Consider the following 27,384-nt stretch of genomic DNA (forward strand, 5'->3'; position numbering starts at 1 on the left):
CAGTAATTTCCCTTTTAAGAAACTGTTGGGTCTATTTATGTATGTATGTATGTATGTATGTATGTATGTATGTATGTATGTATTTATTTATTTATTTATTTAGAGCTTTTTTTGTTGTTTTTTTTCTTTTTTGTAAGGGAGGAACTTCATTGTTGAATAATTGACTGTTGAAGACACATCACTAAATTTAACTGCATACAAAATGCAGTTAAAGGTATAGTTCAAAATTAGATGTTTCCTCCCCTCTTTGCTGGCCTTTTCTACTTCATAATAAACTGTATTATTGTAACAAAGTCAGCACAGAATTCTCAGGCAGCATTGTTTTTCAGATTCATGACATCTGTTCAGTTGGTGTTTATTAAGCATTCTGAGATACTCATAGATGAGACTGTACTGGTGTGTGTTCAGTGGCACGATTCTAAGGAGCAGTATGTCCAAACTGATGCATGTTGGACCTTTTTGAATTTAACTGTACACAAACCTTCCTAAGTAAAATAGTCTATGAGAGGTAAAACACAAACATTAGTATCCTTGGATGTCTTTTATTGAGGAAGCAGGATTGATAAAGGCACAATATGTTGCAGGCTTTATTTCACAGTTCTGCCAACATAAATCCAGTCTGAACTAGAGCACAGCTGCTATTTGTGCCAGTCCGCCCCTCTCCTGATGGAGCTTGATCAGCTTTTTTTTTTTCCTGAGTCCTCTCAAAAGGAGGACTGTTTAGTCTTTGACTTGCTGCTAAGGAATTAGCCATGTCCTGTTCAGGAGCCTTTCTTCACAGAGTGCTTTCTCCCAGCATTAAAATATTCTTCTGTGACACAGTGTTAGGGTAAAGTAATGGGGAAAAACAAATGTGAAGTAGAAGCTGGATTGTGATGGATAGAAATACATAGAGAAAACTAGATGTTCTTACAACAATTGCGCTATTCTTTTTATCCCTGTAACACAGTTACTCCTCCTCCGCCCCCCACACAACAGATTTGTAATGAAAGAATAGAATCTTGTGCAGGCTGCAACTCCCAGAGGTAAAACCCACAGAACTAGACTTCCATCTGTGTAGCCTATCTTATTTCAGAGAGATTTCATTTTGTTTTCCTTGGGTAAATTAGTCTGAAATACTGTCTTCGCAAGTTCATTAAAATTATTCTGCATTGGGCGTGTGTTGTAATTTTGAAGTTTTGTAGTCATTGTATCGGTGGTGGTTTTACTATTTCCCTGAAATTCTCTTCATCCTTTCTGCTGCCTGCTGGTGTTCGTGATGTGCTCTTACCTTCCCACTCATCTTCATGACCACGGGTGTTTCTCCTGGTCGGTTCTCCAGAGCAGACTCTTCCCTCTTCTCACATTGCCATAACAAAATGCCTGAGCAAAGTGTCCCGTGACGTGTGGAACTGGAGTGGGAAAGGGGTTCGATCCTCTCTGGTTGAATAATACATATTTATAGAAATTAACTGAAAAACTGACCTGCGATGTTTGCGTTTACCAAACATTATTGACTGATAAAAGCTTTTGTCTGCCTGGAGAAACCTGGATTTGAAATAAAGCTGTTAAAAAAACAACAACAACACAAAAACAAAAATCAGGGAAGAGGACAGTGCTGGATCTTGTTTTTCCTTTTCAACAGCACGCAAACGTGTTCAGAGTCAATATTTTGAATCAATATATATGCACTCAGCATTTCCTTAGGAGCAGTTGGACCTACACGAAAGCCTAAACCTAATGAGAGCTGAACATGTAGATTGATTAATAATCTGTAAGCATGCAGAGGCAAGTAGGGATACTGTGCTGGGTGCAGGGCTGGGCAGTGTGCTGACAACTCTGCTCACCTGCTGCAAGGTGTGGCAACGCTCAAACACCAGGGGCTCTCCAAGGCTCAGTTCCTTCTCTTCACTGGCTTTTAAGACCACATAGCACTATACTGCTCCTTTGGCGGCTAATAAACCTCTCTTCTCCCCAAACACAACAATGCAGCTGAATTACGTGAATTGCAGTCAGTGTATCTAGGGTCCACACAGAATACTTTTGTGAAGAGCAGCGACTGAGCACTCAAAAAAGCATAGAAGTATTCCTTGAGTAATTTGGGTTTCTCTTAATGCCATATGATAACTCCTTAACTTTTTCCACACAGCTTACCCTTAGGGAAGGTGTTTGTTTCAGTAACAAGTAATCTGCCACCTTGTATTCTGAAGTTTGCTAATTTGCTCAGTCCTTTTCAGCATTTACACTTGAAATTTTTGCTTGTTTTTTTTACCAGAACCAATATATATGTGCATTAACCATATATGTATGTGCTATATGTGGAAAGTAGAATGGATGTAGTATTTACTAAGCAAGATGGTGGAAACTTAATGCCAATGTGCAGCAGATCTGTATAAATTTTTCTATTTTATTCCTCCACTGTGGTCTTTGTGCTGGGAGATTTGGAGGAGAGAGGAGCTCCATGCCGGGACTGACAGCATACACTGACGTAGCACTGAATCACAAGAGATTTGTGCCTGGTACCAGATAGCACTATCTTTCCTTTCTGAAAATCTGCACTATGGTCACATTATATACAAGTGTCTGAATTATTACTGTTCCCCTTCTCCCTCAAAAATCTTTGAATTCTTGGTAAATTCCAGAGGACTGTGAGCAAGCTGACCTTATAGCAGTACTTACAAAGGATAAATGGAATGACTTGTAGCCTGGATCACTTTAACATTTATCATTGGCAGAAGGATTTTGTTCTGAGGATATGGGGCATATCAAATAAAATACAATCGTAATTCTAATGAGTACCCTGGAAAATAATTTTTGCAAATTAATTTTTGTTTTATTGTTATTGTGATAATGTTCTTTTGACCTTACACGTATATTCGGGGTAATCTGCTTGCTATGAATTAAGACTGCTGTGATGTGTGTTACAGCTTAAATACTTTTTTGTAAGTGTGGATGAGAAAATTAAGTCATGAATTTTGCATAGATCCTGAGACAAGCACAGAACAAAACCGTTTTGTTAACAAAGCTTGCAGGATCATTTTGTCACCCTTTGTCACTTAATTCCCGCAACCACACCTGGAAAGGGTTTAATAAAAGGTAATAAACTAATTTGATTTTTAAAATAAGATTACCAGTCTGATAAAGCCTAAATGTATTACTACTATTGACTTCTGTAGATTTTTCAATATATTTTAGGGGAAAAAAAAGAAGTAGAGGACAAAATGAAACAAAATAAAAACTCTGAGAAACTAGGATGATGGTGTGATGGCAGAACAACTTCCCTGTTTAAAAGTATGGCTTCACCTTCGTTGTTGTGCTTTACATTTCATCCCAAGACTTGCATTTCTTAAGCCCTCTAAGCATTTTCCTCTTGGAGCTGGAAGTCTTCCATGTACATAGTATGTTGAAGCAATTTTGGTATCAAGTTTTTTTTCTGAACACCTGTAATTTTTATTGTAATTTTTCCCTCTGAAGTATTTTTGAAACTCTTACATAATGCTTCATGAGCTTTTTTTTCAGAACAAAATATCCTGTCTGTCCGAAGCTGACTTACAATTCCACTCTTCACCTATCTACTGAACATCTATTTTTACTTTTTGAATTCCTAATTACATTTTAATTTAATAAAACAATAGAAGTGCAGTACATCTAATACATGTGTTAATGATGTTTTAGAAACTTACAGGACAGGAGAAGGAAAGAGCGGCAGTTTGTGGTCACTGGTTTGGGGCCTGAGTTCTGCTGTGCCAGTAGAAGGAGGCTGATGAGGGTAAAGCATCAGATGGTTCTCATCGGTTTTGTTCCTTGATCAATATGCAGGTGCCTCTTGTTCATATTGATTTTTTTCTGCTTACTTAATGTACTTTCATTTTATGAGACCTGTACAGTCATTAAATCGAGCAGTTTGAATTATTTTCACTTGCTATGACATTGTTTTTAACAGACTGAGTTCATTTTTGGATATCTATATTGTTTATTGCCATTAAGATAAAAATAGTTCAGGTAACTGCAGCCAAGCACCTTGGGGTTAAACAGTCTGACCTACTAGAGAAACTTGCACAGACTCAGTTTCAAAATGTCGACTACTGTCCAGTCATTTGTTTGTTGTTATACTTTATTTTTTCTTTTTCCTCCAAAAATGAGGAAACACTAATTCACACCAGCATAATTTGATCACAAACAGTGTGAAGAGTATTGAACAATGTGCTTAGAATAGACTTTTGCTGAGCAGCAGCCCAAGTGCTGTCAAGTGACAGGATAATTCTGACTTCTTAGCTCGCTCCCTGCCTGGCAGTGTGTGCCGGAGGGGCTCACTAGCACTCCAAACAGATGCCTCTTGTGAAGGCCAGCGGTGCACACTGCAGCATTGTGCTGCTTCACTGCTGAGGTGCCTCGGTAGCTTACATCTGATCTACAGTGGAAACGTTCAGCTGCTACAGCTCTTCCTGATAATTATTTCACCTTATAGCTAGTTTCTGTTTGTGCAAATGGGTTTTTGCCAGTGCAGGGTGTGTCAGTTCCTGGATAAAGTGCGATAAGTTACACCATCAAAACGATTTTGCGTACCTAGGCTTTTTGCTGGTATAAAAATACTGTGGACTATTGACTTCATTGCCAGGATTCTGTATGCTACTATAAATTTCTAATCTAGTGTTGGATTTAATGTAACTCTTTTTTTAGTTAAAAAAAAAAAAGAAAAAAGAACATAGAATCAACAGTTACACTTAGTAAGCAAAGCTAGTGAAAAATATTGGATGAGTCACACTGAATACTGTGAGTCTTCTGTCCCCCTTCTTTGTCCTCAAAACAATTTGATGGGGCTGGTTTAACAGATGGGCAGAAAACCTATCAGCGTGTGTTGGAAAACTGTTTCCAGATGAAGAACAGTTTTCTTAAGTTATTTGTGCTCCTTTTTTCTTTGTTCAATACTGACTGAACTAGTCAAAACATTTTAAGCATATTAAGCAATAACATATTAAGCAAGTCTATAAAATATTTAAATGGAAGCTAGAAGCTAGGAGTTCTTAGAAATATTTACATTAATATTTGAATCAGTATAAATCTTATCATACCTCCTTTTGAATCTTCTAGAAACCTCGTGCTGAAGATAAAATGTTGGGTTGTCACGGTTGGTATTCTGTTGTACTGAAAATAGTTAGGATCATCTGGTGAATTTATTTCTGAATCCCAAATGAGCTATGCTTTCACTTTGTTGTAGGTGCTCAGAAATGATTAAGCAATGAGACATAAGGTTTATGGTGATCCACCCAGGAGACATTTTGTAGTTATTAAAGTGTTGGAACACCCTTTGTTTTTCATGGACTGTTTCAGTTCATTTCCTCGTACAGCGGCTGCACGGTGGTGCTGTGCTTGAACTGAGGTGAAGATTTTAAGGGTTCTTCCTTGTTTGTTTTTCTGGTCATTGGTATTAAAGGTATTAAAGGGCTGAGAAGGTCTGCCCTCTGCTTGTAGTTTGGGAAGATCCAGCCTCTTAAAATTTATGTAAGGTTAACAGTCTGCATAATTTTGCAGAGTATGAGCAAGTTCTTGGCAGGAGGTGCCAAAAAGCTGTGGTAGATTTATGTTGTGCTCTGTAGTCTCAGAATTAGTTCAGAGGACATTGATGATAACAGGTGACTAATAATACAGCATGAAATAACTCTTATGTTGCGGATGACTCAGGTGGTTATCAATTTCTAAACACATTTGCAAAGCAAAATCCATCTAACAAGTGAGATTTGGAAGTTTTTTTGGATCTGCCTGAATCTTGCCATACATATGTAGACTTTGGGATCTTTTCCTATCCACACTGTATGAAAAGGGGTGGGAAACTCCTATAGTTTTTTATACCTCTAGTATCCAGTAACTCTCAAGCCCTTGCAGTATCTCAAGTATGATTTTCCTTACATTAGCTGAATCGCTGTTCTGCAGCTTTTTTTTTTTTGCTTTTTTTTTCTCTCCCTTTTCTTTTAAAATGCTTTCTGCCTGCAGGCTCTGCATGCAGTTCTTGCTGATGAATTGTCTTCTCCTCAAAACCTCTCTAGAGCTGGAGTCAGCTAAATGATCGCTTTTAGGAGACAGTGAGAAAAGGGTGGCTGAAAAACAGCTTCTTAACCTCTCCTTATCAAGCTTATCCCTTCCAAGTGTTGCTTTTGTAGCTTCCTTTGTATCAGACACAGGCTTCTCACACTTTGCCCCTTCTTCTTTCAATGAATTCCTTTTGAAGATCTGGCTGCTAAATGTGCTGTGGGAAAGGGAAAAGACTGCATGACTGCATTGCTAACTTCTGGCAATTGAACATTGCAAACCTCGTATTATTGGTAATACATACGTATGTGCAAATTGTATGATCAGATGAAATTCACAGATAACCCATTCTATGATTCCATGAAATTCATAGATGCTACTATCAAGATAATAATTTGTTTTAAAGATGCTATTTAGCTCTCATGACTTCTGAAAACATTGAAAATGCGAAGCAAGTGTGCTCAAGAAGTTTAGAAATAGTGTAACAGAGTAAAATATCCATGCAAATACTTCTTTGAAATGTTAGAACTATGCCGTGTTTTCTTGAGGGCTAACTATTTTTTAACTTTTGGCATTGTTCCTACTGATGATTGCTATCATTTTCCACAGAAAGAAATGATGGTTGGGTGCCTTTCTTTCTCTCACTGCTTTTTGTGGTCGTAAACATGATTTGCTTCCTCCTCTTCAGGGGGAAGCTGAGAGGCTAAGTCTCTGCTTGGAGGGTACAGGCAGAATGAAGAACATGTATATAAACCTCTGACTCTCAAAATATGGGTCCTCAAAAACACGAAGCTAGAAATATTCTGAAATGTTCTGTTGTATCAGACCAAGGACATTTTCTTGTTGTTGTTTGTTTGTTTGTCTGTTTTTCCTCCTCTTGGAAATGTTCTTTCACAGAATCACAGAATCATAGGGGTTGGGAGGGACCTCCAGAGATCATCGAGTCCAGCCCCCCTGCCAAAGCAGGTTCCCTACAGCAGGTCGCACAGGTAGGCATCCAGGCAGGTCTTGAACATCTCCAGAGAAGGAGACTCCACCACCTCCTGGGCAGCCTGTTCCAGTGCTCTAGTGCCACTTCTTCTAGTAGTCTGTGCATTTTACTAATTTAATTAACATGGTTCTCTCACTGTTCCCAGACAGATGTCCCTCTCTTGGTTGCTGAGGGATCTTTACACTCAATTTAACTGGTTTCCGTCTCACCGTATTTCTGAAATTGGAATCGTGTTCAGCTTATTTTACCACTGCAACAGGCTTCAGAGATAGAAAACTTCTGTCATTCATAGTGGTGCATGAACACTGAGTGATGATCTCTATTGCTCCCCACTCCTGCCTTTTTTTTACAAGCCATTACTTAACTGTGGCTGTATACAAGAAGATGGAAAATGAGCACTGAGCATTCTCTGAACTAGTCAATGAAATTATTTTCCTATTTCCTGCTATCAGATACAAAATTTTATTATTGAAGCCTGACTCTCCTATGGAGTGCTCTGTCTTACCTAGAGTGCCTTTGAAGACCTGTCTGTTTTCCCTTACTCCAGCAATTTGCCTCCATCCGTAACACTGCTCGCCAAAGTCAGACCAAGCATAATTAACTTTGTGGATGAAAATGAGCCTTCAGAGGAGTTAGATAAAACTTGGAATTGTTGTTTTCTGGGAAGGTTTGACATTTTGAAACGCAGTTTTCATTCAGTTCCTGATGAAGCCCAACCTGTCACAAAAGAGAAATCTGAAGAAGTTTGTGTTTTGGAATTGCAAAGGCCTTATTTGTCTTTCTTCTCTAAATTAGTTTGTAAAATAATACAACATAATTAAAATATTTTTTCTTGAAATAGGAAGCAGTAGCTGCTTCCAAACGGTTACTGAAATATCTTACAAAACAATGCATTCGCTTTTGATTTGCCATTTGGCATGCAAACATGATGCCAAAAATAAAACTGCCTTGCAGAGGTTACAGTTCTCATTCTTAGTTCCTTAACGCAAAACTAATGGAAACTGTTAAATGTGACATTTTTACACTTGTGCTTGAGTCATTTCTTGTAGGGCCTGTACTGCCCTTCAGGCGCTGGAGAAGGGGAGGGCAGCCCCCATCCCAAGGGCCAAGCCTGCAGCCTGCCTGGAGGCACTGCTCTCCTGCCACGTTCCTGTGCCTCGGTCAGGCCTAATGAGCCATTTTATTTATGAATATGATCTGTGTAATGTCTCCTTAAATGCAATCAGCTAACCCTGCCTTTTTAATTACTTACAATGATTTTAATTGGATCAGAACGCAGCAAGAAACATAAAACAGCAGTGTAATAGCGTTAGCAGAGCAAGGCCTCTGCTGGGAGCTGTCGCCAGGTTCCTCCATTCCCAGCCCGGCTCCAGCTGTGGTAGGTGGCTGTCAGCTGGCTCAGCCCTGTGCCATGTTGGCCTTGCTGGTGCAGGTTCTGCTGTGTGCAGCATGTGAGATACCACACTCATTTAAAGCGCTCGGCAACTGGAATTTGGCAGTATTTCAGGCTCTGAGACTCAGAAAAACTTTTTTTACTCTGAACAGTAGACCAGAGTTGAGCTTTTGTGTGCCAGTGTCTTGATTGTGCTTTTGGACTAGTGAGACTGTCAGGTCCCTCTCACTGCTTTCTGTTCGCCCCTCAGCTCTGCAGGCCCACCACTGTGTGTTCCACGTGTCTTCAAAGACAGAGTGCATGTCTTTCTTCCTCAGCTAAGAGCTGAGAGCACAGCTCATCCAGAAGCTTGTCCTCTGCAATCAGTTTGTTGACAGTCGTTGTATTTGGCTCTCGAGATCATATGCTGGTTATTTTTTCAGACAAGGCTGCTGAATTTCTAGTGATAAATGGTCATAAATATATCAATACCATTAATACTAAAGAGCAGTGATAATCTTTGCTGAATTTTCTGCTGACGATGAATATTTAATTTCACATTTTTATTTTTGCTAGGCAAAACAGACATTCAGTTTATTGGAGAAGTGTAAATTGTATTTGTGCTGCAGTATAATTCTTTAGGAATGGGCTTCTATAAGCAAGTTCAGCAAATGCTGCTGAGAAATTGTTTTTCCTCTAAATTTTTTAATTCCATTTTTTTTTTCCACCAGAAGGAAAAGGTGTTTAGTCCAAACATTGGCACTATGAGCGTTAGAGAAGAAGCTGTTTCTTTCCTGATCTTAAAATGATTCATAGCTGTCTGTGGTGAATTCTACAAATTGTGCTTTCTGAGGCCTGAGAAGAATCTGTTGCCAGATTAAATATTATTTAGAATTAGAAGAACTGCAATAAAAATTATGAGGGAATCATATGAGTACACAATGAGTCTGTATGTTTTGACAGTTTTGTTTAAAAGTATTAAATTGCTAACCATCTTTTGTCCTTGGAGTAGCACTTTTATTTTGGTCCAAACAATTTTTTGTGTGTCAATTATTAAATATAATTAGGTGATAAACAATTGTGCAATTCTACAGAAAAGGAATGCGTTTATTTAATAACAGTTATTCATTAAATTAAATGTTATCTGTTAACGTTTCATGCCTTGAAGAACTGGAAGGCTTGCTTGCTTTCTTCTCTGGATATATATATATATAATTTTTTTTTTTTTTACAAGCTCTTGTTATCATTTAATTCATTATTTTGAACTCTGCTACTCAGGATATTGATTTTTAGTTTTGAGTGTGTGTGGTGTCAGTGATAATAGAAGTTAGATATGTCATCGGAATTGTGTATGAGAAGACTTGGCTTTTGATTTTCCACTGCATTACAATTATAAAGGTGCATTCAAATTAAATTTTGTAACATAATCTGTGGCAATTCCCCCTTCATATGATTCCTCATTTTATCAATATAAGTTTTGTGTGTATGTGGTTGTTTTTTTCGTGCTTTTTTTTTTTAAGAACAAAAAGCTCATCGATATACATTTAAGAACCCAGATTAACCCAGATTAGTGATAAATCATATTATACTTTCAGGTTATTGAAGATCTTACATGGGTAGCATGAACAGTAAGATACCACAGCTGTCTAAAGGCAGTCACTGGGCATGCATTAGAGTGTTGTTTCTTTTAGGGTCATCTTTGAAGAGCAGCTGTGCAGGTGCATTATTCAAATCCCCTTTCACCTGTGCTCCTACGTGAGGAATCATTTAGGCTTGTTATCTGGCAGGTTTGGGAACAGTGGTGGACAATGGAGAGCAGTGTGTATGGGGTGGGTTGGGGAGGTTCGTGGCAATTCCTTCATCTTCCTTGCGTTGTATTGTCATTGCAGAGGCAGCTCACTAATTAATTAAGTGCTAGGGACAAGAGCTGCTTTTTACCAATTTGTACCTACAAATGTTTTTTAACAGACTACCACAAATGTTGAGGGGAGAGAGAAAAAGATTAAAGCTTTAAATATTCTTTTTAGAATTTTGCTACCCGAACTGTGTAAGATAGAAGGTTTAATGCATCATGGCAGATAACTGCTGTCAGTCTTTGACTCGTGGTTAAATGCTTTGTATTGCTATCGAAGCATCAAAAGGTGGGCACCTGTAGAGGCTAACTTCAAACATTCAGAATCTGATCACTGTTGGGTTTGGCTTTCAAGCAACGTTCTTTTCTTGCACATCCTTTTAGTACTGCTGCTAAGTTTTGTTGTTGCTAGAAGAACTGGTGAAAGTTCTGGCAGACTGAGTTGATTTCTGCCATAAGCTCATCGCTAAATTTTAATAAGGCTTTACTGCAGGAGATGAGATATTGTATGATGTTTTAAAATTGTGCAGCGATATTCAAGTTGTCTACAAAAGCACTCTGGATAACACAAGGTTCACTTTGGTTTCACGCAGAGTGTCTGAAGAACACAAAGCCTGTGTGATTTATAGCATACACAACATCTGTTGACGCTAAAAATGATAAAATCAAGTAAATCTGCAGCTAATTGCAGGCAGTTATTGATGGTATGCCAAGAAAGAGGTGGGAGGAATTAAATAGGCATTTATTAAAGATAAAAATTATATATACTTTTAAGTACTGAGGGAGTTAACATGATTAGTTCTAAAGAAAATGCAGTTCTGCTTTTGCAGAAATATTTTCCTGAAGGTATAAGTATGAAAGAGGTGAATGGTGGGTGTTGAAAAGAGGCAGAAGAGACCCACAAGGAGAGAAGAATATGAAAGAAGTATTTGCAGCTTCCATGTATATAAGTAAAGAGAAAAAATAGTATCACCTCTTATCTTATCCAGGGGCCAAGATAAATAGCATGGTTTTTGTTTCACTTGATTTTACAGCACTGTAGTACTACTGATCTTAAAGTACCTCCTGGTATTTTCAAATATGTGTTAGAAGTGATCTGTGTACAATCTGACAGTTTTGGATACATGCTGTAGTGTAAAAACAATGATAAAAATAATAAGGAAGTAGCATATAGCTCACTGAAGTGAAAAAAAGCGCAGCTAGAAATGGCTTCCTCTGTAAAGTAGCTGTAGACTTGTGTAACTTAAAGTCTAAAACTCTTCATATGCATACCTCTGATAAAAATGTATATCCTGATAAAAATGTATTCCAAAATTAGGGCTTTAATCAGTAACATTATATATTAAAGCACACAAATGAACGAACATCTCTTCTGCCCTCCTTCAAGGGCACTGATTCAGCAAAGTTTGCCATCTTTGCTGTCTCAGCAACCAAAAGGACGGTTGGAAAAAAAATAGTTATTTTTGACTGAGATTTTTTGGAATACATCTTTTTTTTTTTTTTTGCATTGTATGTATCTGCTGCAACATGCTGCAGCAGTGATAAAAACTGAATCATTATATCTTTACGTAATGCTGAGTATTGTAAAAACTACTAGCATATTGAATGATAAAATGAATGATATTTAAAATAATATTTAAAAGCTGTCAAAAATAGTGGTATTTTCAAGTCAACATGTAAATTCAGGTTATGTCATATCCTTCTACTCCCCACTATTTTGATTGATTTCATGATTGATTTCAGTTATGATGCTAACTTAGGTAAAGAAGAGAGCGTCAAAGTCATATACCTGCATTTAGATGAGCCCCTATCTCTGTTCTGGAAAGATTTTGTTCAGCCACTCCAGCAATGCAGTTTGAAGGGCATAATTCCTTTACATGGGTGTATGATACAGTTGCAGTATATTTTCAGTACAATTCTCTCTTGCAGATATGAGAACACATTTCATCCTGTTTCATTTTGTATACTGATGCGATGCTCCGTTTTAGGGAAGACTGCTCATTGTACAGCTTTTGGGATTTTAAGCAAGACTTTCCTGACAATAAAGATCCTGATTTGTGTCTGTCTGCTTAAAATTTATTCTTTAAAAAAAAGGAAAAAAGGCATTCTTCGTCCCTTTGTTTTCCAGCCTTGGATGCTTTCCTGAAATTTGAACAGAAATGCTGTTGGATTGATAACAAGCAAGCAGTGTAAGCTACTGGCATAGGTGGGAGTTGGGGGAAAACGTGCAAGGTGGAAGGGAAATGATGGCACTGAATTGCAGACTAATACTTGCATCTTTTAACAGCTCACGTTGCAGCATTTTTTCTCTGTCTTATTTTTGAGCATGATGTCATTCTTGTCTCTTTCAACTCTTACGTTCATTTCTTCAGTGGTCTCCAACTTGTTCTTCGTATCTCCTATGTTCTATATTACACCTATCTGTCCCCCTTTTTTTTTCCCATATGCTACACACATTGCTTTGCATCTGTGATGGTATGAAGTGTGTTCAAAACAGAAATAGGACAGCTAGATTTTTACTAGTGCAACATGTTTTATTTTTGCTTAGCTCCAAAAAAAGCCCAAGAGGAATATTGACTTGTCGAGGTATTACTGCTTTGTTGCTGCAATAAATTTGATTTTGAAAGTCCATGTACATCTGAAGGACAGTGCAGTGCCTAAATTAAACTTCAGTAAATTTGTTACGGATAAATGTTTTTCTCTCTGTTTATTTTTAATGAAGAACTATCTCTTAATTATCAGATTAGAACATGGACTTTCTAAATAATACATACACATAGTATTTGTTTTTGTGATGATAACATTGTGCTGTGAATGCTGTTGTAGTTGTAACTCAAAGGTACTTGTGTAAGACATTTTTTTTTGAATGCTTTCTGATTTATAGGCCAGAATATCAGCTAGAATATATGGCATGGAGCCAATTGCTGCTCCATCATCTAACGACTGATGACGCAAGGCATCAGCGATGCAGGTATTTTATCACAGAGAATTTAGAAAAATGCAATTTTAGCTAGTAAAAAAGTTTCGTGAGCTCTCAAGAAAGTTTCTCCAATTGGCTACTTTTAAGAAAGGCTTAAGAACCTTTGTGTGATTTTTAGAGTTCTTTTGTCTCTTTTCCTGTCTGCGTGCACCTCTGGGAAAGGTCTGCCTCCAGCTTCTCCCAGCCACCTGCTGGGCAGCAGACAACAGAAGCGAGATCTCTGTACTGATCTTTCCTGGGTTGACAGACAGTTCTGTTTGTCCTCATACCCATGTGCTTCAGTCTCTTTGACGTCTTGGTGGTTCCTTTTGGGCTCACTTGAGCATAACTTACTGAAGGTTAGAATCACGAATCATACAAAATCCCAGGTTGGAAGTGGCCCACAAGGATCAATGAGTCCAACTCCTGGCTCCACACACCACCACCCGAAATGCAGAACCTAGCGGAGGTTCATTAAGATTATGGGTCTGAATGCAGCACAGGGAAAAAAGACAGGGGAGGATCTCGTGGTGGGAAACCTCAAAGGAGTTCAAGAAATTCTGCTTTAGGTCTAAGTGGATGTGGGAGTAGTGCGGTGTAACTAGTGATTAGACCTAAGTAATGTTTGTCTTGGTATGCTAAGCTATTTTCTGAATCATGGCATTTTCACAGGGATGTCTCCAAAATATGGTGCTCATTGTTAAGTCAGGGATGATGATAAAAATAGATATCAAACTCATTTCCATCAATTCCAGATCTTGCCTGACATCTGATTTCCAGCCCAGAGAATAGGAATTAACTCTTCCATCAAGACAGTTTAAATGCAGCTTTAATATAATGTTAAAAATGAATAGTCGGGTTTCTTCAATACTTCTCCCATCCTCTTATCAACTTTGGATGTATTTCTCGAGTTTTATGTGTGCAGTCTGGAGAGACAAAGCAAGTTTCCTCTGTTGGTAGAGAATGGCCACAGATGATGATTAAAGCATTGGTTGGGAGGGACCTCAAGGATCATGAAGTTCCAACCTGCACCATTCGTACTAGACCAGGCTGCCCAGGGCCTGGCCTTGAACATCTCCAGGGACGAGGCATCCACAACCTCTCTGTGCAGCCTGAACTCACACTTTAAAAATCAGCAATGATTGTTTTGAGGAAACAGAAATCCAAATGCAAAATGACACCCATTCCTTCCTCCTCCAACTGTTCACAACAAACATCCCTTTGTTTTAATATGATAGAAGTTACATTTTTTTATATCCAGGTGATCACTTGTTTTGGAGTGTTGAACTCAATTTTATTCTGAAGTCCTACTCTGGTAAAATAACACACTGTAGATGACAGATGAGATCTTTTTACAGGTAGAGTGCCCATGTTTAAATGAGTGGTTCAGGTTTATGCTTTCTTTGAATCATTTACTTTCACCAGTTTGGTTCTTGTACTGTTGGCCTGATTTCCTTAGAACTTAAACGTTCTTGGCATATGATTGATATGAAAGGCTGAGAAGTAGTTTTGCTTTGTTTTCAGTTTTCATGTCTCCTTTCCCTAAGGGCATCTGTGAGAAACTGTACCTGATTGTATAATACTTTATTTCCTTTTCTGGACTTAAACAGCATGAGTGTGTTAGCACGCTGCCCAGGAAAGCAAATAGAAGCACAGTAACGCTGGCCCCATTCTGCTTCTGGCTCCAGCAGGATGGTTTTGCCTCCCTTAATGTTGCTCAGACAGCTGAAATGCTAAACCTTATGTATTATGCATACGAGTAGTTAATTTTTAAGATGGGAGAAATTGGTTAAATAAAGATCAGTTTTCATAGGAATTTAATGGCATTTTAGAGGTAGAGAGATATTTTATTCTCAGTTCTTTCACAGAGGAAAGGAGAATTTTGCAGGAATCTGGATGTGTAGGAAAATGAAGGAAGGACAGCAGGAAATTTGTGAGTAGCTGGCACTAAAATTTTCTTCCTCTTCTGTAATGAATTCATAATTCCTTCATAAAAGTTTCAAAATCAGTCTTTTAAGATACAAAATTGATCAGTGTCTAAAGCATATCTAAAGTATACTGTGTATTCTATACAGCACAGTGTAGAGCAACATTCTTATTTTGAACACCTCACATGGCACCATAATTTACACAATTTTTATAGGAATAAACAACTTTTTTTTCAGAAAAGCTCACACTGTATCAAATGACTATAAGATATTGTTTCATATTAACTGTAGTGGAATCCATTTCCCTTGATTTAAAGACTTAATATAAGCCATGCTACAGCAAGTGCTTAGGAGTCTGCTGCAGGGTTTGGGGCAGACATTTCAGCCTATGCAGAGAATTATTTTGCTTAAAGCAGATCATGGAGAAAGAATCTTTTCTGAGGCACCAGCTTCCATTTTTGAGGACCTACAAATGTGCCTGCTCTTGCCATTCCCCACCTGCTCTATGTATCAATTGCATAGGAAATGTAAGCATCTACAGAAAGCAGGCTGTTCTTTAGGTTAGGTTATCCATCTATTCCACTTAAGGAATAAAGATGAAATATAAAATAATAGATTGATTTAACCAGTAGATGAGCATTGGGTTTCTGCCAGGGTATCAGGCTCTTAAGCTAAATTCTGGGAGTTTTTTTTAGTTTTATATTACCTTCATTATTAAAAACAAATGAACTTAGTAGGCCTAACAGCTTCCCAAGCTGGGGGTTTGGATTTAACTGGGGCAAACATGATGCCATCTTTCCTTTTTGCTAGCAAGTGCAGTAGTTAACATTGCAGTGAGGACCATGGAAGTTTCCATGATGGATGAGATTGTGGCCCATTCGAATCAGTAAATTACTTTGAGGTACTTTAGAAGTAGATGGGAAAAAAATTTCAAATTGATCCTCAGCAGTTCTAACAAATCAATCAACTAATTGTGTTTGTTTTGAGCTTGTATCCAGGCACTGCTGTAGGTATATAGACTAAAATTCATAATAACTCCCTTCAAGAATGGAATTTGTCATTACAGAATATTTCTCCCTCATAGGAAAGACTTTATGTGCTTTTACAGTATCTGTCCTTTTCCTTCTAATTCTTTGTAATGCAGATATATATTGTAAATAGTGATTTAGGTTTGGCTTTGTGCACGTCTTCTACCAATCTACATTCCACCAAGAGCAGAAGTTGTAACCTGTCCTCTCATTTTTGCCAGCAGTGGCTCTTTTGTGCCTGCATTGTGCATCAGATGGGAGAGTAGTAGTTTCTTAGAAAATTGTGATTTTTCTTCATTTTCAAAAAAGAGCAGCCTTAGGACACAAATGTTACAAGATGTCACCAACTTTTCCCTCAGTTAAGAATGTAAAAGTAATGTAAAGCAATTAATTCAAAAAAGAAATAGTCCCCAAACATTCCTCAAACAGGCAAACAGAAATAGTAGAGAATTTCAAGAATATTTTCTTTTAATTACCCCCAATAGCTTCATCTTAATTTATCTTTGTCTGCTTCCTATGTACTCATTGGGTAAGTTGTTCATAGGGAATCCACTTCAGCTCTTCTAATTCCCTTCCAGAACTTTGCTGTAACCTTGCTTTTTGTTCTCAGCGTTGCTGATGCAGCATCTCAAAGCACAGAAGGATTTCTCTTTTGGCTCAAGTATCCTCTTGACTGACTTGGTTTAATCACATTGGTTTGTTACTGTCTGTCCTGGTTTCCTATCCGTTGATTCTCTGGTTTTCATCAAGAGCTCAAAGTCATCAGTTTAAATAACGAGCATAGTGCTGTTTCTGAGAAGCTTATAGTGATGCTAGTTTCATCACTATCCTGTTTTTCAAACGCTTGAATATTTACTAAGAAAATTCAGATTTTTTTAAATCTTCATTATATATTTTCACAGTGAAGTTCGAGGTCAGAAAAGAAAATTGTGTCATAGAAAGATTCTAAGTTGTTGAGACAGAAAAACTCACTCTTTTGCACAGAGTATTGTTTTCTACCTAGTGTACTGTGCATATCAGATCTATGTCTGTTAAACCCCTCTTATATAAGTGTCTGGGAAATGGTGGTTTGAAAAACATAGCTGTAAGCAACATCTCAGGCAGTGGATTAGAAAACTGTTCAGGTTTAATAAATCGAGAAAATTTGGAATTGTAATGACAAAAATCTTTTTCCTTTAAGAAATACAAGAAACTAACCCTTTCTTTGGCTGAGGTGCATTAAATGTCACTGATTCCTAGGGCTCAGTGCATTTTGTTTTGACATATAATATTTTTTGTTCAAGAGAAGGATTCAGCAGGCAGTCTGTATTTTAAGTCCTTAAAAAGTCATTTCCAGCTGTTCTTTCCAAGCTTAATAAGGTGTGATAGTTAGAAGGGAAGCAATACCACAGATAGCAGAAGAATGGGAGGTGAAGGAATGGGAACAGCACCGTATTTCCCTTCTCTAGTTTCCTTCCTTGCTTCAGTACATGGAAGTGACTGGGGCAGCATGCTTCAGCTCTTGCCGATGTGAGGGCAGTTCATGCCGTGACTGCAGCCCTGCAGTGTAGTGGTAGTTTATATAGTTGCTAACTCATTTTAGGCACAAGTGTTTCTTTATATAAATAGTTAACTTACTAAATCTACTACGCTTTATGTTGAAAGACAGGAGAAATGTGGAAGTCCTGCTAACCGTGTGGAAGTCCTGCTAACCCTGTGGTAGTGATCGAGAACAGAGCTGTGAACATTGGCCACCTCTACTGTTATGGAGGAAAGCTGGTAAATTTTTAACTGGGCTCCAGTCCCCAGAGTCTCTGCTAACTAGAAGATAAGCCTTTGCACTTTCTTTGTTTTTGAGATGTAGACATAAATTCCTCACAGACCATTTCACTCATACTTCTTTGGCTACAACTTCTCTGGTTAGACTGTGTAGTTACTTAGAGACTGCGCACAGCAAGAAACTGGATGATGGCACTGCACAAATGCGTGGAGAAGAATTCTGCTTTTGCTAGTGCCTGGTAGTATCTCACTTCAGGTGACATATTTTCTTTTTTAACTAAAACTAACAGCTTGGAATATGCAAGTTTCTCTACAATATTTTAAATACACTGGAAAGTGCTCTCAGAAATACCCTTTGAATTTTGCATAGTCCTGTGTGGAGCCAGGAGCTGGACTCAGTGAGCCTTGTGAGTCCATTCCATCTCCGGGTGTTCTGTGACTATGGATTCTAAATATACTGAGGTTCTGGCTATGTGTCAACTGCCTCTGCTGCGTTCCACCTGTGTGGTCAGCAGTGACAGCTTCACTGATGGCAGTACAGAAGTGTAGATATGTTCTGTCTGTGTTGCAGCTTCTACTCTTATATAGTAAGGTCAGGAAAGCACTTGCAGATATTTCTACTGCAGACTCGCTGTCTACATGAAAGCTGCTCATCATCTGAGAATAGTATAATATGATTGCTGGGGCTTCTCTACTGCTTAGAGCGGTAGCTAACAGCATCCAGAGAAGGCTGCCTAGCCACTGGACCCACAGAAAGGCGCTCTGTTAAGAAGTCCCACAGAAATGCATTGCGTCCCAAGTATTTTGTTAGGATTGCAGGGAATGTGAAGCGAAGATGCAGATTTTGGCAGATGAGCAGGAGGTGGCTGCCAGTCTGAGGCACAGATGGAGCATTTGGAGAAGCCAAAGCAGCATGGGCTTTCTGTTCCTTTCATGAAACCATCGGACTGATTAGATTTTTAGCACCTGAAATGGCCTAATTTAGGTTTAGAGATAAAAAAAACAGTAGGGAAAAACAGTCTCTTTTTTATTTCTCTTTCACAATTTTTTTTTTCTTTGGATTTAGGAGATCAGGACCACATTTTATTTTGTTTAAGCAGCCTGCTTGTGTAGAGTGTGATTTTATCATAAAAGTGAAATCCACAGCAAATTTCTTATTTGCTAGGTGGATAGGTGAGTCTTTGATGATATTTGCACCTTTTGTAGTGCCATGTTGCCAAAAATCTGCTTGGCAGTAGATGTAAAGTGTGGCTACTTCTTTGCACTTTTTTTTTTCGATCTTACTATGTCAGCTGACAAGTACAGGTCAAAAAAATAATGTTCACATTCAAGGCACTTGTTGATTGGTAACTGAGTACTGAGTGTATAGTATCAGTTTTAAGAGGTTCGTACGAAAAACACATTTGGATATGCAGCTTGGTCACAGCAAAAAATTGTTCTTCTCAAGAGAAGTTACTCACCTGGGTAAGAGGAATTGTCATAGCCCCTAGCAAAAAACAGCTCTGTAAACATGTGTTTGTGTCAGGCTTCATTAACAGCCTGTGCAACATGAAATGTACCTCCCTGCTGCTCACCTGTCCTCTGACTCCTCTGATCAATTTTAAATGGGTACATGCAGACAAAAGCATTTGCAGGTTTATTCTTAGTAGAGTGAAGCCTGTTTGACACATAGTACTGTTAAGAATGTTGATCTCCTTTATTCCTTACTCAGCTTTATGCAGCACTTCTGGAAATTTTTTGTTTCAGTTCCTTACGCTGAGTTTTTCACATGCAAGTGTTCTTCTCTATTGTAGCCGTGTAGTGATCCGCGTGGAATTCTGTGTTCAGTTATGAACATATGGTTGCAAAAATGAGTCTGATGCTTAGATCACTTTATTGTGAATAAACAAAAATAATTGGTTACTAAAGTGAAAGTTTATTTAAGATTTAAAAGCTCAGCTAGCCTAGTAGGGATAAGTCTATGCCTTAGTAGACTTACTGGGAGGACATAAGGGAAGATGACTATCAGGAAGTCATTGTTACAAATGGAAATGGTGAAACATTGTGAAGGAAGTATCTGGCACTGAGTGAAATGCCTCTGCCATTAGTTTCTTTTATTCATTCTTTCAAAAGAAGGAGTGGAACTCATGCTTTATTCAGCAAAACGCTGATAAATGTGTAAATGTGAGGAGTCCTGTATTGTCTTGTAGAGAAGCAGTAGTGTGAAGATCCAGCCTATCTTGACAATTGAATTAGGTTTACTCAAATCTAAAAAGATTTAAAACTCAGAAAAACAAAAAGGGGAGTAAAAAACAACATTGTCCAACTTTGAAGGTTCACTGAGGACCCTGCTAGACTGCTTTTATAATTCCCTGTGGATCTCATCTAAGGCATCCGGAGATGTTCAACACGTAATGTCTGATTCTCACCTAATTTCTGTTGTAATTCAGAGGTTTGAGTGAAGAGGCACATCTGTTCTTGAAGGGGCCTAAAGACAGTACACTCAGGTTATGCTTCTCCTATTCCAGGAACACGTATTTCAGAGCAGTGGCTATAGTTGGTTTGCTTTACAATAGATACGAATGTAATTGTATAACATTTGAATGATTTGAGTTACAGCCCGATCTAAGCTGTAGGTCTTGATTAGCCTGCAGAAGGCTGAGTAAACAGTTCTTGCATTGTGAGAGATTACCTCAGAAAGACAAAAGCCATCTGAGAAAAGATGTCCTCCAGCCCTTCTTTCTGGAATGGGTCACTGATTGGGTTTGGGCACGTCAGGAGTGCAAGACCAGGCAGGGAGCCAGTAGCAGGGAACTGGTAGCGTAGAGGTGATGTATCTCAGTTGGTGTGAAAAACTGATTTTTACTCTCTAGGTTATGTTTTATATCTTAAATTGCCCCATATGAAAAGCCCAAGTAGATGAAAGAACAGAGATCACTGTCATGACCTTTAAAAAAAAATGAGTGTACCTGGGAGAAAGATTGTCACAGATTCAAACTTCTTTGATAAAGAAGGACAAAGCGGCATTTTCAACTTGCTGGCGTGCACTAATTACTAAGTGTCAATTAATGAAAGATTAAATGGTTTAACCATGCTTACATAGCCAGTGACAGAAGTCAGCTTTCAGTGGATTTTCACCTGCCCTGCTGAATAATGTGTGAATGCTGTACTGATGAACAGCTGGTTTCTATCATGAAAATAAATTTTGTGATATTTGCATTTATCTGCAATGTTTAGAATTTTAATTTGTATTTGAAGTATAATTTGAACATATAAGCACGTAATACATAGAGATTGTCAGATATTAGAGAAAATTATGCTTATCAAAACATCTGTTTAGATAAGTTCAGTTACATAGTTAGTCCTTTGGGACAAGTGTGTGACTTTCTTGCCCCTTGATGCACCGTAACTGAGATTCTTGAATTCCTTGAACTGACAGCTTTTCCAAAGTGTCTGATTCTAGAGAGGTAAATGAGATGTATTAAATATGCATGTTTTTGAGTAACAGTCTTTTGATTTTCAGTTTTTCTCGAACAGTTCATTCTTTCAGCATACTCCGTTGTCAAGTGTTTTATGCAAAAATGTTCTTTGGAACTAACTACAATTTCTAAACGTTTTAATGTGTTTAAAATGTTCCATTTTATTATATGTCAAGCTTATCAATATTTTGTTGCTTTTTTAGATTACCTTTCTCAAGGGATAGATCTGTCTGGAATAGAAGTAATTGAAAATGACCTGCTTTTTATTGCAAGAGCTCGGCTGGAGGTAGAAAATCAGGCTAAAAGGTTACTTGAGCAAGGTGTGGAGACTCAGGTAAAATACATGTTCTTTTTTTACTTCCTTTCACAGGTGAAGTTTGAAGGGTGCTGTGAGACTTGATTTCCTTTGTTTGGTCTTGCATTTTCTAATGGATGTTAAACTTAAAACCATCTTACTTTCAAGAGAAAGTAATTCACATATCAGTATTCAGATTCACATATCAGTATTCAGAGAAATTGACAAAAGTAGCTTTGTGCAATATATTTATTTGCAAAAATAACATTTTGTAGGACCTAACCCTGAAAATTTGTGAGGAAGTTCGTGCGGACAAAAGAATTCTAAACAGTGTGATAAAAAAAACTGCTAATGAAGAGAATTTTGCATTTAGCGCAGTATATGACATTGCTGATATTGCCAAGCTTTGCAGGTAATTCTGGAAAATGTAGTTTCTTAAAACTAAGAAGATTTCTGCATTTTAGCTGTGCAGTTATGTAACAAAACGATTTGATGGATTTCCGATTAATACTTTAAAAGGCATTGTAGACTTTGAGGTAGATATTCACTATACTCATAATTACAGTCTTCTATACTAAATGTGATTATCTACATTTTTAATAACCTGACTGCGTGTGTTATTTAACTATTTGTAGTATTATTTGTACTGACCCTTTGCCTGTTTTTAAAATTTGTATTCCCTTGGCTATTAAAAAAACCCAACATATTTTAATCTCCAGTACTACAGTAAGAGGAGAAATCTAGCACAAGTTCCTATCAGCTTTGTTTTTTAAATTAGAAAACAAAGTGTATTAGAACAAGATGTTTCTATGCTGTTTGTTAAAAATGGTTAACCTCGTGAGGCAATGTAGCATTTATTTGTAGTATTCGATGCTGACATGAGAGCAGAACATAAATGGAATGGAAAATCTCTTAATTAAATTGGCTTCATTAGATAATTGAGGATTAAAATGATCATTATGTGTCGTCTTATACCTCTCATTGTAAGTAAATGTGGTAAATACCGTTCACTATTTACTGATAGCAAAATGATAGGGGAAAAGAAAAATGCTGGTTTTTGTGTAATTACTATTTAAATATTGAAACTCCTGGCTTTTTGAGCACGTTGCTGAACATGAATTGGGCTTGTTGCAAGCTATGAAATATATGCTATGTTAAATGAAGACTGAACGATGATAGGGGCTGAGGAAAATCTATTTTAAACATAGCAAAAGTCTTCATCGGTGTCGACCCCTTCTAGTTTTTCATGTCAGATTTGACCTTCTCTGATAATTTTCTCTTTATATTAAGTACTAAAACAGAACTGACAAAGATACCCTGGGGAAATCAATCCCACTCTACTTGAAAAATTGACAGATTTATTAGGTGTTCCAGGCTCTATCCAGGTAATCAAGAGATTATTAAAGGATTTGCTTGTTGTGCTTTAGCCAGGGGCCTGTTTCTAGCAAGAGAGATTGTTTGGAAGATTGTTTAGAAGAACATTTTTAGTGTTTAGTCCTATCAGAAATGGGTATTTTTATTAAGTAATGTTGGGCTATGTCTCACAGATTTGTTGTTGGATACAGTTTGCTGATTTAATGTTGGAATAATAGTGTGTTTTATAAAGTATGCATGCAGACATTGCCCAAGAAATACGGAGTTTGAAATACGACCAACGGCTTCTGTGTCTTTGGTTCTTAGTATTGTAGCTGTTTATTGACAACCTGGTTTACATTTATACCTTCCAAGCCCTGAGATTTCCCACAAAGGGGCATAGAATCTTCATCTTTTCATGTGCACTTTGTAGTACAGTATTTTTCAGATAGGCTGCCTTTTTGATGATTCCTATTGTGGTAGCCAGGTCTGTACCACTGAGAATAATGCGGGTGTATTTTGTCCAGGTGATGTCCATGAGCCAGCAGTGTGTCCTCACAGCCCAGAAGACCAACTGTATCCTGGGCTGCATCAAAAGTAGCATGGCCAGCAGGGTGAGGCAGGTGATCCTGACCATCTACTCTGTGCTGGTGAGGCTTCAGCTGGAATATTGTGTCCAGATGTGGAGACCTCAGTACAGGAGAGACTGTTGGAGCACGTCCAGAGGAGGACCACAAAAATGATCTGGCCTTTGAATATCTGAAGGAGAGCTACAGGAAAGAAGGGGACAGACTCTTTAGCAGGGTCTTTTGTGATAGAACAAGGGAAATGGCTTCAAATTTAAAGAGGATAGACTTAGGTTAGATATAAGGAAGAAGGTTTTTACAGTGGGTGTGGTGAAGCGCTGGAACAGGTTGCCCAGAGCTGTGGTTGATGCCCCATCCCTGGAGACTTTCAAGGCCACGCTCTTGGCCCTGGGCGACCTGACCTAGCTGTGCATGTCCTTCTTCATTGCAGGGAATTTGGACTAGATGACCTTTAAAAGTCCCTTCCAACTCTAAAGAGTTTATTATTCTATAATCTAAGTGAAGGCTTCTATGTGTGCTCACAGCAGTAACTTTAAAGCCGCCATCTGGGTATAAACTAGAAGAGTCGCTCAACACTTCGAGATTTAACAGGTTTTCATAGAGCTGCCAACCATGCTTGTCTTCCTAATCCTTTTAGAAACAGTAAGCCTTCTCTGCTCCTGTGGGCAAAAGTAAAGCAAATAATGGTAAATCCATTCAAGTGGAGGTAGCAATGGCTACAGGCATTTTTTTATTGCATTGTATGCTTTGTTACCCACTCCTGGTGTACATAGTACAGATTAATGCTCTGTCATGAGCAGCATCAAGAAAATGGATTCAAATTCTGTTCTTACTGTTTAGTCCTGAATTTCTTCATAGCTTTCCTTCACACTTTAAGCAGGCTCATAGCAGATAGTGTAGAAATCAGGAGAGACTGCTTTAACAGAGATACAACCAGAGCATTATTATATGCTCTGGTCAGTCTCTTAGAATATACAGCAGTGTTTTCTGCCTAAAAACAAGAAAACAAGAAAAGGTACGTAGCTGTCTTGCCACGTGAAGTGTCCCCTGCGTTTCTTTGGCTTACAGGAGGAACTCTAGGTAAAATGATCTAAATTTTCCTTAGACACCACTTTTTTCAGCGAGTGTATTGTGTAAGGTATATATGAATAGTAAATTACTCACAACAAGAGAAACCACTCAATCCTTTATAGAACAGTTCTGCTGGACAGTGTTGTGGCTGCTATACATAGAAAGAAAACTTACTCCACAGCTTAGGTCATGCTTCAACTCCTTTCTTTTATATTATCATGCTTAGTGCTAGACTTCATCTTACAGCCAGGACAGGTGGTTGCCCACACTTAGTTCCCTCAGATAATTAAACTGTTGATAGCATAAAGGGCCAGGTAATGTGTACACAAAAGAATACATACCCATCTCTTCCATCTTTACTTCTATTAAGATGTAGCACAAGTTGTGAACTAGGTTTAATGCTTTAACCACAGTTATGGGGCGTCACTAAGTAAGAAGGGTAGATTTTTGCAGGCTTTGTCCTAGTATATGTGAAATGGGTTAGGAACTTATGCTATTGCTTTTGACCTTACCAATATAAACTTTGTTTATTTGTTAGGATGTAGATGATGACGATCATGGTATCACTAAATACAGAATAAAACATATTTAGGTCAAACAGGACATGATGTGAAGATGAGAGCAGAACTCAGAATTCCTTGATTATGCACCCTAAATACAGTTTATGTTACAGAAAACTTCCTTGTTTTTCTACCTAGCATAAATCTAGTGAGAGCTAGATTCATTCAAAATAGTGAAAGTTTCTGGTGTCCCTATAGTGAAGTTTCTTGATTGTATTAGAGAAAGCAAAAAATAATCTCCTGTGTTCAAATGTTGAATTGTCTGCAGTTTTTCTTTAGTATATGATTTTTTTAAGAGCTCTCCTAATTATAATCTCATAGAATAAAGAGGGAAGAAAGCAAACAATCAAAAATAATCCTAAACTCTATTTCTGCAAGATGTAAACAAGATGAATATGTAAACACTACAATCTGAGCACAAATGTCTCAATTACTTTCAATGTAATATCTTTATAATTTTGCCAAATTGAACATATTTGGGGGTATTTTGAATTTCCATATTGTATCTGACTGCGTAGAATTTATTGTGATCTGTTTTGCATTCCACTTCATACTGAGTCTCTCCTCTAAGTTGAATTGGCTTTAGAACAACTACAGCATTTTTTCCTTTCATTTTTTAATTTAAAATTATTGATTAGACATATAATTGTTCTAGTCTAATGCTACTTAGCGCCTGAGATTGAAGGATGAAGTATCTGCATAATTTACCAGTGTTCTAGAAATTGCTTATTAAAAAGTTGCTCAATTTATCTCTAATCAGGGCCATCTAAGCTAGGTGCTTAGTAGTACATTTTGCAGTGGAACAGCAAGATTGGGATCATAATCTGATCTCCTTCTCAGCATTTAATCTCATGTCAAGGATTTCTATTGCTGTCCCTAAGGGATTGGTGGGAGCAGTATGCATATAATTGAGCATTTTTCTGGAGGTGATCATCAAGAAAGTACACGTTGTTTCATATCAGGATCCTCTGAGCTGAGTGCTTATGTAGTACAACTTGCCATGTTACAGCAAGATTGGTGAAATTAATCTTAAATCCTTCGTAGGCTGGCATTTAATATAATGTCAAGGATCTTAAGCAATGCATAGTCTTTCTTACCCTGAGGCAGCATGTTCCAGGCATGCAGATGCACTTGGAGGTGCTCAAGGTATTTACGTATGAAAAATGGCTGGCATTGATTCAGTTCAGTTTTTTACTGAAAAGATATTTTCACGTTTTTTTTTTGTGGCAAAACCCACAAAAAATGATAATGTTGCATTCTTGAGTTATTTCTAATAATTACTGCCAAACACTTGGCTTTTGTAGCAGTGCTGTGTGAGTAAGGGCATGTGAACTTGAATTTCTAATTACTAATCTTACATACTTCAATAAGATTATGTGTTTTATTAAAGCATTCTCTTTCTTGGTTGTCTTTGGTATAGACCTTGTACAGGTATATGAATGTGCTGTCTAAAGCTGTCCAGTCTGTGGAACAGTGCTTGATTGTAGAACAAAGTGTAATGTCAAAGCAGAATGACACTTAGCGTGACCAACAGTTGAGTGGTGGGCTTCTTAACTTCTATCTTTGGTTGATTCAGCTTAGGATGTACTGTATTGCACACACTGATGTCCTGCACTACTCGAAAGAAAACCTTGACTTCTGGATGTCTTCCCCTGCCCATTGCTGCTTTTTCATGCCAGCTACCATAAAACTTTTTATAAGATGATGCAAATGGAAATTGATTTCATTTTGCATCTAATTGTGTAAATACAAAGTGATCATTATAACAGAAAATAAAGTAGAAAAAATATGAGCAAATAATTCCCACTTCGTTCATGACCATCTTTGTATCCGTATACTGTGGGCTGTCCTCATAAAAAGTATGGAAAACTTGGAGTTGAAATGCTACCCAGATTATACATTTTTTTAAAGTCAAAGAGCAGCCAATGTTTCTTCTTGGTTTTGTTTTTTTTTTGTTCTGACATTTGTTTCTACTTTGGAAGCCAGAAGTTGGGATGTAACCTTGTCACTGTCAAAAATTTAGCAAGTATGGTATGCATCAGGCAGTAGCTGTTATGTTTCCTTATTATCCTGTAATCTGGATTCCCTGGAGGGCATCCTGGTGAAAAAGCTGTCTCAGTCTAGTTTCCATAATAAAGTGATTGACTATGATATGTTATAGAAATG

At 37.8% G+C, this 27,384-nt stretch overlaps 1 protein-coding gene across 1 annotated transcript in view; it reads left to right on the plus strand.

Moving 5' to 3' along the window:
- COG5 (component of oligomeric golgi complex 5) overlaps nucleotides 1-27,384 on the plus strand; it is a gene marked incomplete at both ends in the record, with an annotated part of 182,010 nt that overhangs the window by 57,927 nt on the left and 96,699 nt on the right. The window contains one exon of the mRNA XM_079542014.1: nucleotides 21,556-21,686. Coding sequence (XP_079398140.1) covers nucleotides 21,556-21,686 — 131 coding nt within the window. The remainder of the gene's footprint in view (nucleotides 1-21,555; nucleotides 21,687-27,384) is intronic.

The sequence above is a fragment of the Tetrao urogallus genome (genome assembly GCF_951394365.1).
Source record: "Tetrao urogallus genome assembly, chromosome: 1".
Lineage (NCBI taxonomy): Eukaryota > Metazoa > Chordata > Aves > Galliformes > Phasianidae > Tetrao > Tetrao urogallus.